The sequence below is a fragment of the Dasypus novemcinctus genome, chromosome 3 (assembly GCF_030445035.2).
Source record: "Dasypus novemcinctus isolate mDasNov1 chromosome 3, mDasNov1.1.hap2, whole genome shotgun sequence".
NCBI lineage: Eukaryota > Metazoa > Chordata > Mammalia > Cingulata > Dasypodidae > Dasypus > Dasypus novemcinctus.
In genome coordinates this window covers 103404538-103417631 of record NC_080675.1, presented here as the reverse complement: position 1 = coordinate 103417631, position 13094 = coordinate 103404538, and the positions used below count along the sequence as shown (strand labels likewise).

General features: G+C 37.6%; 1 protein-coding gene across 4 annotated transcripts in view; it reads right to left on the bottom strand.

Moving 5' to 3' along the window:
- The window catches only part of SLC12A6 (solute carrier family 12 member 6), a 134330-nt gene that overhangs the window by 34336 nt on the left and 86900 nt on the right, over positions 1–13094 (bottom strand). For all 4 annotated transcript variants that reach the window (XM_058293849.2, XM_058293848.2, XM_058293850.2 and 1 more), the window contains 6 exons: positions 7605–7699; positions 5485–5616; positions 4353–4499; positions 1922–1976; positions 1263–1393; positions 299–540 (listed from right to left, as the gene is read on the bottom strand). In XM_058293849.2, coding sequence (XP_058149832.1) covers positions 299–540; positions 1263–1393; positions 1922–1976; positions 4353–4499; positions 5485–5616; positions 7605–7699 — 802 coding nt within the window. The remainder of the gene's footprint in view (positions 1–298; positions 541–1262; positions 1394–1921; positions 1977–4352; positions 4500–5484; positions 5617–7604; positions 7700–13094) is intronic.

Below are 13094 nucleotides of genomic sequence, written 5' to 3'. Positions count from 1 at the left end.
GTTTGTAAAACTCTTCATGAATAGTTTAAATATGAACAATCATTATCAGAGGGGGAACAAAACCTAATATCTATATTCAAAAGATGGGTTACATCTGTTAGTTCTAGGCTTAGGACATAAAAAAGAAGACTGAGATGACATAGTCTTGCCAAGAAGCTTCTTGCTTGGATGCTAACTTGGCTAATACAAGAGGTAAATCTCAATGAAACTTTGTGAAATTCTGACTTGACATTATCACATAATCAGATAATGCCTATTAATACCCAATAATGATGGCTAGGCAGAGACAGGCACCTACGGGAAGTGAGGAGGGGCAAAAGACGACTTGATGGCTCCAGCATAGATGGCCAAGATGGACACAATGACACAGGTCAGAAAAACTGAGGCAAACTTGTTCACATAGCGTACACCGATGAACACCACCAATACCATAAGGACCAAGAAGGCTGTGCCATAGACACGCATGTTATTTAGCATGGCAGCTGATTCCTTGACTGCATCATCACTGTGAAAGATGGCAGCCCGGGGGACAATATACACCTATTAGGTAAAAGAAACAGAAAATGAGGTCATTTCAAAGTTATCAAGTAACAGGCCTATTGTAGTTTGCATTTATTTTCACGAAGGAAAGCAAAACTGAGACATAAAATAACTGGAGACTTTCTTAGCCCAATTCCTATTTGGGAAGACTAGAATGCCTTCAGAAATCTGATAGCAAAGATGTGTTTTTTGTTTGTCTCCATGCTCTTTGAATGCCAATATTTTCAAATGGGAAAAAATGGGGGGGAGGGCCTTAATAATTCTATGAAAGAGTTAAATAAAAAAATGTAATGATTATCTTGACCTCTGTTGTTCTGCTATCATTAATTAAAATAGTAAAAAATTTATCCCAGCAAATGAGACGAAAAACATTTCATTTCACTGGGATAAAGATATCAAAAATGAAAAACTTTATTTTACTTTTTCTTCATTGGTCCAATTCTTGCCTCAAAGATTTTAACTACGTAGTTGGGATGGTAGGGTGGTGGAGACTGCGGGAGTGGGGGTAAAGGGAAGGTGGAGGGAAGATGAGCAAAGGATATTCTTAACCTTTCTGCCTCATATTCACAATATTGACCACAAGAGGCCAGTAGTCAGGTTAGAAGTCAATCACCTGGTTGATTCCTGTAGTTGATCTCTCAGAAGCTTTGATATCAAAGAACAAAATAAACCCAAATCTATACCACTTCTACATTGTAGACAACAATTAAGTAATTACTTACCAGAAAAATTTCAATGGCACCGAGAATATACATGGCTGCTGCAAATGTGGTACCAAGATAAAAGCAGAGGCCAACAGCCCCACCAAACTCTGGACCTAGGGCCCGCGAAATCATAAAATATGAACCCCCAGCTAAAATACAAAACAGGTAAATAAGATAAAGGCAGTATATTAGTAAGAGGGACATAAACAAGTTATAGATAAGAAGAATAAAAATATGCATGAATGATAAATATGTTTCAGGCTTTTGGAAACCATGAATGTGATAAAAAAGAAAAAGCAGATTTGCTAGTGGGAAGCAAAGATGAAACATTTATTGTACATCTAATGTTCCACATGAGGCACTATAATTTGCCATTATTACTTAGAAAAATATCAGAAAAAATTTACTATAGTCAAAAATAGCCAATAAAATATATTTTAACAAAAGGAAGCTAATATATGATTTAAATGAAAGCATTCTAACTTAGAAAATAAGAGATTTTAAAGAAGGTATCCTAATGTCAAATAGTATTACAGTCTGTGGTCTACAGACCAATCCTCTGTTGTAGCACAGAAGAACAGACAATATTCTATTCCTTGGAAGTATGCATCCTTGGCTTTGTAGCATAAACACACAGTAATCACTGATCTCTGACATCCCAGCCTTAGCCTACTGACCTGGCACCACTCCGTTAGTGGCAATGGCACTCATGGAGATAGCAGTCAACATTGTCTGTAGAGAAAGGGTAAAGAGAAGATTGTTACTTTATAAAAATGACATTCTATACTACTTTCCCATCTATGACCCTCAGAGCACTTATGAGACATTTAATTCTACCTACTTTTATAGAGGGAGCAATCTGATGGTATGGAAATGAGATAATGTGGTCCGATTCATGCACTAGTCACATTATATGAAGCATTCTGGTCAAATTAACCTACATCTTAATCAGTAGGTTAGGTGCTATAAGAACTACTGACCTCACCATGGATCTCCAAGTTACACAGGAAATAAAACATAACATGCTCAAAGGAAAAAAACTACGGAAACAACTTGAAAATAGGTTGGACAATGAATAATGACTGGTTACAATAACAATATTCAGTTAGGAAGGAAACCTCTGAAGACTTTTGAGCATCTAAGAACTGTGTGATTTTTTTTTTTAAGATTTTCAGGGAGAAGTTTAATTTCTATAAAAAAGTCAGTAAATGAAAATGGGAACTATTTGACATAGTTTAACTTGTCCAAATACTTTAAAATTGGTTATTTATTCATTTATTCAACAAAAAGTCAAATTAGTCAGACCTAAGGACTGTATTTTCTTTTTTAATATTTTAATTTATTTTTTCATTTATTTCTCTCCCCTCCCCAGCTGTCTGCTCTCTATGTCCATTTGCTGTGTGTTCTTCTGTGTTTGCTTCTATTCTTGTCAGCGGCACCAGGAATCTGTGTCTCTTTTTGTTGTGTCATCTTGCTGCATCAGCTCTCGATGTGTGCGGCCCCACTCCTGGGCAGGCTGCAGTTTTTTCGCGCAGGGCAGTTCTCTTTACAGGGCACACTCCTTGTGCATCAGGCTCCCCTACGCAGGGGACACCCCTGTGTGCCACAGTACTCCTTGCATGTATCGCACTGCGCGTGGGCCAGCTCACCACATGGATCAAGAGGCCCTGGATTCGGGAAACGGACTTTGGCCCAGTGGTTAGGGCGTCCGTCTACCACATGGGAGGTCCACGGTTCAAGCCCCGGGCCTCCTTGACCCTTGTGGAGCTGGCCCATGTGCAGTGCTGATGCGCGCAAGGAGTGCTGTGCCACACAGGGGTGTCCCCCGCATGGGGAAGCCTCACGCGCAAGAAGTGCACCCATATGGAGAGCTGCCCAGCGCGAAGGAGGGAGCAGCCTGCCGAGGAATGGCGCCGCCCACACTTTCCATGCCGCTGACGACAACAGTAGCGGACAAAAGAAACAAGACGCAGCAAAAAGACACAGAAAACAGACAACCGGGGGAGGGGAGGGGAATTAAATAAATAAAAATAAATCTTAAAAAAAAAAAAAAAAAGAGGCCCTGGGTTTGAACCTTGGAACTCCCATGTGGTAGGTGGACGCTCTATCCGCTGAGCCAAATCTGTTTCCCAGGACTGTATTTTAAAAAACATTACCCAGTGGAAGAGCACAGGATAGACTGTTGACAGAGAGTTGCTGGAGGCAGAGTGACTAGTTAGTAGGCTATGACAGTAGTTCAGTGAAAGACAAGTATTACAGTGGTAGTAGACAGAATAAAAATGAAGGAGTGAAGAGATCTTAGAGGAAGATTTAATTGGCCTTTGCACCCCATTAGATGTAATAGGCAAATGAAAAGACAAAGATGGCCCTGAGGTTTCAAAACTAAGAAACTGTAAAAAGTGGTGATACTATTAATTTTAAGTTATTAGTCATATGGATTATGTCTTTTTAACCTGTTTTGTATAGTACTCAGCTAAGCACAGTGCACAAAGAAGAGTATATGGTGCTAAAAATAAAAGTAGACAGTAGAAACTTGTAATAAAATTGATAGATGTGACAGGGATATAGGGATAGAAGGAGTTTAAGTTAAAGGAAGATAAGAATGTTTTCAGTCTAGCAGTAAGAAGGCCTAGAAAGAACACCCAAATTTCTAGGGAAAGGATAACAGAATAGACTTCAAAACAAAACAAAACAAATATACTCTACCCCCCAAACAACTCTCATATAGTTTTGTTTCTCAAAACTATATTGGAATAGTGCATCAAATTTTCTACCACATTTCCTGTCATAACTTTGGTGATACCAAGCTCAAATGGCGTGGATTCTGAATTCATTGAATATAGGGACTCTATCTTCTACTTCCTGTAGAAGTCTTCCTTTGCAATTTCTAGTACATTGTATCATAGATAGCAAGCACTGAATAACAGACACTAAATAACTGACAATTCTTTAGATACTGATATCAGAATAATCTCTCCTGCTGGGATCAAGACATTCCCTATTCTTTGTTTTATTCCCAAAGAGGTTAAGTTTTAGTAGAGGGACATGGATATATTCTGAGAGCTCTCAATGTTCCAGATGATCTCTAGGCGCCTATGCAGGACTTACACAGCAGCAGCAGATAAGGACAATTGCAAAGGCCTGAAGAACTCCAGCTGTGCCTACTACCCATGTAAGGCGTAGAAAGAGGATCACTCCAAAAATATTTTGTAGACATGGGAGGTAGACACCCATGAAGGTACCCATTTGGGGAGTCTAAAAGGAAAGATGTAGACAGGATAAAAAAATGATATAGTTATCAAGAAGAGAAGCTTTTATCTCTTTAACTTTATATAAAAATTTGGTTTCCAATTGCATATTAATCTCAATGTAGAGATAAGTTTAAGAATTCATTACCTTAAAAGAGACACATATAACATCTCCATCTTACAAATGACTATCACCATATCTTTTATTATTCCTTGATCTATACATTTTTACTTTACATAAGTCCCAATACATACTTATTATACATATATATCTGGTCACAAATAAACTTTTGAATGGGCCTTTAACAATTTCAAAATTTTCTGTTCATTAGCTATCTTTTAGAATGAATCATTTAAAAGTGGAATAATGACCTGATAGAATTCCTTCAATTGGGAAATGAAGATGTGAGGGCTGTTTTATCTCTTTCCAAAGAGATGAACAACCAAGAAACAAAACTATATATTGCTCCATATTTTTATTTTGAAAAAAAAAAACCCTGATATTTGGTCTTTAAAAACCCAGCAACGTCACTACAAATAGATTGTATCAGCCAGTGAGGCAGTTGAATGTGGATGTGCTCTTCCCTCTTCTGGAATGCTCTTCTCACTATTAGTTGACTCACTCCCTCACATTATTTAGGTTTTTGGTCAAATATCAGCTTGGCAGAAGGCATTCCCTGATTAACCTGTCTAAAATAGCAATACCTTCTGCCCACTGGCCAGAATATACCTGGCTTTATTTTTTTCCCAAGTATTTATCTACACTTACTATGTTATATACTTTAAGGACTCTCTCCTCACACTAGAATTTAGACTGTATGATAGTTGTAACTTTATATGTTCTGTTTGTCCCATGACCCCAGTGCCCAGAACAGTGACTGGCATATATTGAGCATTTGTTAGATAGTTACTAAACATAGAATGACGTCCTGGATATTTCCCTTTCTTATATAGAGCTCTCTTCATTTATTCTTGTTATCCTGAGGCCTCACCTTAGTGGGTTTCTTTTTCCCTTCGGTAATGTTCTCTGCTTCTTCATGTTCCTTTGCTCCTTGTGTCAGATTAGTGTAATTGGCCATGCGGTTGAGGAGAGAAGACACCTTTGGCCTGGTGTCCATTTCTTCCTATAAAGCCAGAGTCAGAAATATGAAAGAAATGAGTGATGGAAAACATTGAAAATAAGCATCAAAATACCTGTCAAAACAAACAAACAAACAAACCTGTCTACTAGAAAATGCCAAAGTTAAAGAGAGAATAGAATACTTCACACAAAATTATTTTAAGAAAATTTATCAATGAGACTTTATTCTCCCCTCACATTAAAATATCACATTCAATCAGTGTAACATGAATCGTTATAAAATTCTTCAATGAAAAGGTTCATTATTCTTTGCAAGGTTATTTCACTTTGTCTACAGTCAAAACAAGATTATATTGGCCCCTACAGAAGGTTGTAATCTAGTTAAGAACATTGGTATGATAATCCTTCATCAAAGAATTCCCTTTCTTTGGGCTACTAACATTCCACTAAAGTATATGACTTATTTATATCACCAAGCATGGATAGGAGAAAATATCATTTAGAAAATAGGCACAATGAAATCATTTTCCAAAGTTAGTCAAAGGTAGTGTTAGAATAACCCAGGTTCCTTTCAACAACCTGGCCAGACTCTATCAGAGTCTGTGTTACCTTAGATAAGAAATACAGGTCCTCTTAATCAAGCAAGATGTTCCTACAGTGATTTTTCTTTAAACAAATAAATTTTATTGATACATATTAATAAAGCATAAAATTTATCGAAAGTATTCAGTCAATGGTATTCGGTATAATCACATAGTTTTAATCATTATTAAAGCTTTTTCATTATTTCAATAATAATAATAAACAAAAACCAGGAAAACAAGAAAATTCCTCACCTCTCAATTTCTCTGCTTCCCCTGCTGTACATAGCTGCTATTTCTGGCTATTCTTGCAAAATTATTTGTTTATCAAGCAGTTTTATTGAGATACATTCACATACCATATGATCTATCCAAAGTGTACAATCAATGACTTTTAGTATAATCATAATGCTGTACATTCATCATCTCAAAAATTTTAGAACTTCATTACTCCAAAAAGAAAGACTCCACACCTCTTAGTATTCCTTCCTCAGCCCTACATAACCACTAATCTAATTTTATCTTTATAAATTGCTTTATATTTACATTTCATATAAATGGATTCATATAGTATGTAGTACTCTGTGTCTGGTCTCCTTCAGTTAGTATAATGTGGGCTATTTTTGTCTGATATTAAAATTTCCTATAGTGATTTTTGTTTAGCAGTTCTAAGGTAAATGATGGTGTTTCCAAACACATGATTAAGAACTACACTGCTGGGAAGCAGATTTGGCCCAGTGGTTAGGGTGTCTTGTCTACCACATGGGAGGTCAGCGGTTCAAACCCCGGGCCTCCTTGACCTGTGTGGAGCTGGCTCATGCATGCGCAGTGCTGATGCGCGCCAGGAGTGCCCTGCCACGCAGGGGTGTCTCCGCGTAGGGGAGCCCCACGCGCAAGGAGTGTGTCCTGTAAGGAGAGCCGCCCAGTGCGAAAGAAAGTGCAGCCTGCCCAAGAATGGCACCGCACACATGGAGAGATGACGCAACAAAAAGAGACATAGATTCCCGTGCCACTGACAACAACAGCAGTGGACAAAAAAGAACATGCAGCAAATGGACACAGAGAACAGACAACTGGGGGGGGGGGAGGGGGAGGAAAGAGAAATAAATAAAAATAAATCTTTAGGAAAAAAAAAAGAACTACACTGCTTATATGTAGAAGAAAGATAATTCCAAAGAAAATATTTAAATCCTAGCTGAATTCAATTGTAAGGTTCTACACATGCCCGAGATGTCAGCATTCCTCATCCTTACTTTAATAGCTTTAATTGGTTACTTTAATAGTAACCAATATAATTAGGTTACCTAGATAACATTAACTACAATAAGTTACAATAATTATATTTTAGCAATTAATTATTAAGTTATTCAGCTTGTACTATTTTGAAACTGAATGGATTAGTAAATGGCTAGCCTGAAATCCCTGTCCTTAGTTTTCTCCCAAATATTACCTCAAAGAGTGCCAAGTTTTTATCAAAATATTCATCTCCTTCTTCATAATTGGAATTATTGAGATAAGCATTTCGAGCTTTCTTACGCCCATCATCTGGAAAAAAAAAATTAAATCAGGTTAGTGTCTCATCGGCACTGAAGAAGAATCAGCACCAAATAACTGGTTATGTTGCCTCTATCATTAGAACTCATTTTTGTATTCAAGTTTCAATCTGTGAGTGGTAGAACTGAAACAGCATTGCTTAGAGAATATGGTAGAGTAAAATCAAACCTCTAAGAAGTAAACATTGGTCATTCACTTTCTTAATACAAATACAAAGATCTTTTAGGATTCCAGCCTATAGAGACCTACTCTTAAAGTTGCCCAAATCTAGGATGAAAAATAAGAATATTTATTAAGCCCCCTCAGTAACAACACCATGCTAGACATAAACTGCCTTATATGTTGTTGTTGTTAATGACAGTAAAACCCCTCTGCTTCCAGGGCAATCCACCTTTTTGTAAATAACACTAGATCATTTAGCTGAGTACAAACTCTTGTCACATATTTTTTATTTTAAAAAAGGCACCCCACAGGAATTTGGTGAATCAGTTCTGAAGGAAAACAAGGGATTAAGTTCTCTAAGACAGCAGTTTGTATTGTTTGAGCACTTCCTTAACCTTGGTTCTTTATTGTGTAAAAGTTACATAATTACAATCATTGATGAAGGGGATGTAAAGAAAGAGGGAGAGAGAGAGAGAAATATTTATGTAAATGCCAAGATTAAATATTTTGAAAATAGAATCCAATATAAAAACAAATAAGTTAGCTTAAAACCCTATCATTTATATCTTATTACCATTACCTTGACCTGATGATCTTATTCAGGAAATGAACAACTTTGAGTAAGGGGAAAAATAAAACCACAGTTTCTTAACTTTTAAAAGACCAGTTGCTGGATTATGAGGACTCCTGAAAGTTGATCCACATCAGGGAGACAAAAATGAAAGGATTTTTAATAAAGACTTCTCTATTTCCTATAAAACAAAAGAAAAACAAACCAACCAACAAAAAAACCGTATAATCTTAAATGAGTAAGATGAGCTTAGGGAATTTTGTGCCAGAAAGAAAAGGATGCTATCAAAATTACTGAGTAATGTCAAAAGCACACGAGAACCAAAATGAAGGTGTTCCCACTGGCTAAAGATGGGATAATAAGAGCATTACATTAAAAAAAAAATGTTTGCATTGAAAGGCAAACAAATGAACTATCCATAATGATACTTTTAAATATTAGTCACCTTTGGAGGTTGCTAAGGCAACAAAGTATAACTCTGGGAAAAAAAAAACAAGCAATATTCTTCCTTTTCCTGTAGGATCTACATTTCATGGTAAGTTAATTGTTGAAAAAGAAAAATTCTTCATTATAATAAATGCAGATGGAATAATAGAATTAGAAAAAATATTTTTCTTTGCAACCCATAATGAAAAAATGGATCTAGGTAATGATCATCAATGGTTACTAAAACCACAGTTGAAAGGTTGAGGCAGGAACTTTATAATGGTAGATCAGTTTTGTTTTTTTTTTAAAAGAAGCTTTAGATTACATAGATGTTACATAAAAAATATAGAGGGGAAGTGGCTGTGGCTCAAGCAATTGAGCTTTGTTTTACCATATGGAGGACACAGGTTTGATCCTTGGGAACTCCTGGTGAAAAAAGAAAAAAGGCGTCCCAGACCTGAACTGAGAGGTGCAGAAATGATGATGATGCAACCAGACAGGGGGAAAAAAATATCTATCTATATATATAGATATATAGATAAATATATATGGGATTCCCATATACCTTTCCCTTGCCCTCCCACACTTTCCCACATTAACATCCTTCATTAGTGTGGTACATTTGTTACAACTGATGAACACATATTTATTTCTCCCTACCCCCTTGTTGTTTGCATTTGCTGTGTCTGTTTGCTGTGTGCTGGTCTTCTTTTTAGGAGGCACTGGGGACCGAACCTGAGACCTCTGATGTAGAAGGGAAGGTGCCTAATTACTTGAGCCACCTCTGCTCCTGCTTTGTTGTGTCTCCCATTACGTTTTCCTTAAGTCTCTTGCGTCATCTTGTTGGGTCAGCTTGCAGTGCCTGCCCATCACATCAGCACACTGTCTTGCTCATCTTCTTAGGAGGCATCAAGAACGGAACCTGGGACCTCCCATGTGGTAGGCAGGGGCTCAACTACTTGAGCCACACCTGCCTCCCAATAAACACATACACATATTGAAGCACTGCTATTAACCATGCACTACAAGGATAGACACACTGACCAATGAAACTGAATTGAGAGTTCTGATATACATCCTCATATATACAGTCATATAATATTCGATAAGGCCACCAAACCCTCTCAACTGGGAGAGAATGGACTCTTCAACAAATGGTGCCTGGAGAACTGGATATCCATATGTAATGAAAAGGATTACCAACTCACACCTTATACATAAATCAACTCAAGATGGACCAAAGACCTAAATTAAGAGCCAAGACCATAAAGATTTTGGAAAGCAATGTAGGGAACCATTTACAGGACCTTGTAATAGGAAATGGCTTCATGAACTTCACACCCAAAGTATGAGCAGCAAAAGAACAAATAGATAAATGAGACTTCCTCAAAATTAAAGCCTTCTGCACCTCTAAGGAGTTGTTCAAGAAAGTGAAAAGACAGCCTACACAATGGGAGAAAATATTTGGTAACCATATATCTGATAGGAGACTTATATTCTGCATATATAAAGGACTCCTATATCTTGAAAATAAAAAGACAAACAACCCATAAAAATGGGAAAAAGATTTAAACAGACACTTCTCCAAAGAAGAAATAAAAATGGCTAAAAAGCTAATGGAAAAATGCTCTAAATCTCTAGCTATTAGGGAAATGCAAATCAAAACTACAATGATATACCATCTTACTCACAAAAGATTGGCAGCTATGAAAAAAACAAAAGACTACAAGTGCTGGAGAGGATGTAGAGGAATGGGAACACTCATCCACTGCTGGTGGGAATGCAGAAGGATCCAGCCATTCTGGAGGACAGTTTGGCAGTTTCTCAAAAAACTAGCTAAAGATTTGCCATATGACCCAGCAATTCCACTGCTGGGTATATAGTAGAAATGAAAACAAGGACACAAACTGATATATGCACACCAATGTTCATAGCAGCATTGTTCACTATTGCCAAAAGTTGGAATCAACCCAAATGCCCACCAACAGATGAATGGATAAATAAAATGTGGTATATACATACAATGGAATACCACTCAGCTTTAAGAACGAATACACTATAAACACATGTGATAACATGGATGAATCTTGAGAACCTTATGTTGAGTGAAGCAACCCAGGCATTGAAGGACAAATACTACATTACCTCAATGATATGAAATAAGTAAACCAAGCTGTCTCAGAGAGCTAGAGACCAGATGATAGGCTTAAAGGAAGTTGGGGGCTAGAGGAACGATGTAAGCTGACACTTACATGGGTGAAATCTATGATAAGCTGGAGGTATTTGTACAGGGAAGGGATAAAATGGGGGCATGGGGATAACTTTGGGTGGGGCTTTGCAGGCTTGAGGGGGGTTAGGGATGGGAGGATGGGTAATATGGCCCAAGTAATTGGGGAGAGGGTGAGGGGAACATTTGATCATGGGAGACTGTCAGGTATGTGGTTGAGAGTATAATGTTGAGAAAACTTTTTAAAAAATATGATAAGGAAGATTACCTGTTTAAGATGTTTAAAGGGGAGAATCCAACCCAGGACAGGCTTCTAGGGAGTGTGTGAGTGCTCATTTTGTCATAGTGGGTTATATCATTGGATGGAGACCCATACAATGAGAGTGAAGGTATACCCACATCCTGGGGATGACTGAAGTTCTCAAATAGAGGGAATTGTATCTCTTGAGAGAAATGGTGTCTCCCAATACGTTAGGGCAGTTGAGCATGTCAAGCGCTCAATATTGTTGCAAGTATCTCTGAACATCACCCTTCAAGCAACGAAGATTGATTGTCACTGTGGGCCCTTAGGGGAGGGGGAAAGAGGTATTGAATACATGGAATCAGTGTAACTGTGGGGCAATGGAAGTGTCTCACAAGATTATGCAAGGATGGATATAGGACATGCTAAATTATACCAAGTATGTATAGGGGCCTATAAACTAAAATGTAAATCATAATGCAAAACATAAGATAACTAAAAATATAGAAAACTGTATAGACTAAAATATAAACCATAATGTAAGCCCAAGTGTAACCTTGTTGGAAAGCTATTGTCTCAATATCTGTACATCAGCTGCAGTAAATATAGTATGAACATGTAAAAAGATTATCGCTAGGGAAGGGACAAAGTGTCTGATGTTGGATATGTGGGAGTATTGTATATTGTATATATGAATTACTGTGGTCTAAAACTTTTGTGAAGACAAGCTTAATAATTAGAAAAAAAAAAAAGAAAAAGAAAGGATGTACACACTGAGGAAGAGATGGAAGAAGTTACCCTGCCAATGTGAACACAGGGCAACACTTATTGCAGTGATGGAAGGCAAAATATCAAAAACAAAGTTTTTCATTTTTAAATTTTTTGATACCCCAATTTATTGTTTTTTTTCTAAATTAGTATGTTATTATATATCTAACCTTTAAAGCCACCACTATATTCCATTTACTATTAATGGAACCTGGCAATATATTGGGCACAGTTTCAAAGAAGTTTAGGACCACAGAGAGGTACAACAATGGCAGAGGAGGAATACTGGTATGGGGTATTATTGATAGGGGGCACATGGTTGGGAGTTCTCCAGGGCATATATATAGGGTACATAAAAATGTGTGGATATTTTCATAGTGGTTACAGTTAAAAACGACAACTGAGGGAGTGCTGAATTCCTATCCAGGGGAGTTCTACCACATTCCAATGGAACAGCAACAATCCCCCAAGTGCAATGGCTAAGACCAATAAAGAAGATTGTCCAACAATGAGCCCTTGATACTAATGACTATGCTTGTAAGCCTGTGCACCTGAAATAAGAACTAGGCCTAGAGCTGCAGGGTGCCTAAGAGTTACCTCCTGAGAGCCTCCATGTTGCTCAAATGTGGCCAGTCTTGAAGCCAAACTCAGCATGTAAATGCATTGCCTTCCCCCCCAGCATGGGACATGACTCCCAGGGATGAGCCTCCCTGGCACTGAGGGATTACGACAAGTACCAGCTGATGATGTAACTAGAAAACAACCTCGAATAAAAGGGTCAACTCAGACCAGCAGAATATCTCAGCCTACAAGTAATATCAGGAGCTAAAAATGCTTTTTGACTTTGAATAAAAGGGGGAAATGGAAAGGATGAATGAGTTTATATGGCTATGAGTCTCCAAAAAAGAGCCGGGAGGTCATAAGAGGGGTCACCCCTATGCACACCTCAGCAGAGTCCCAGAGACAGATACAACCCCAGGTATTAATTCTT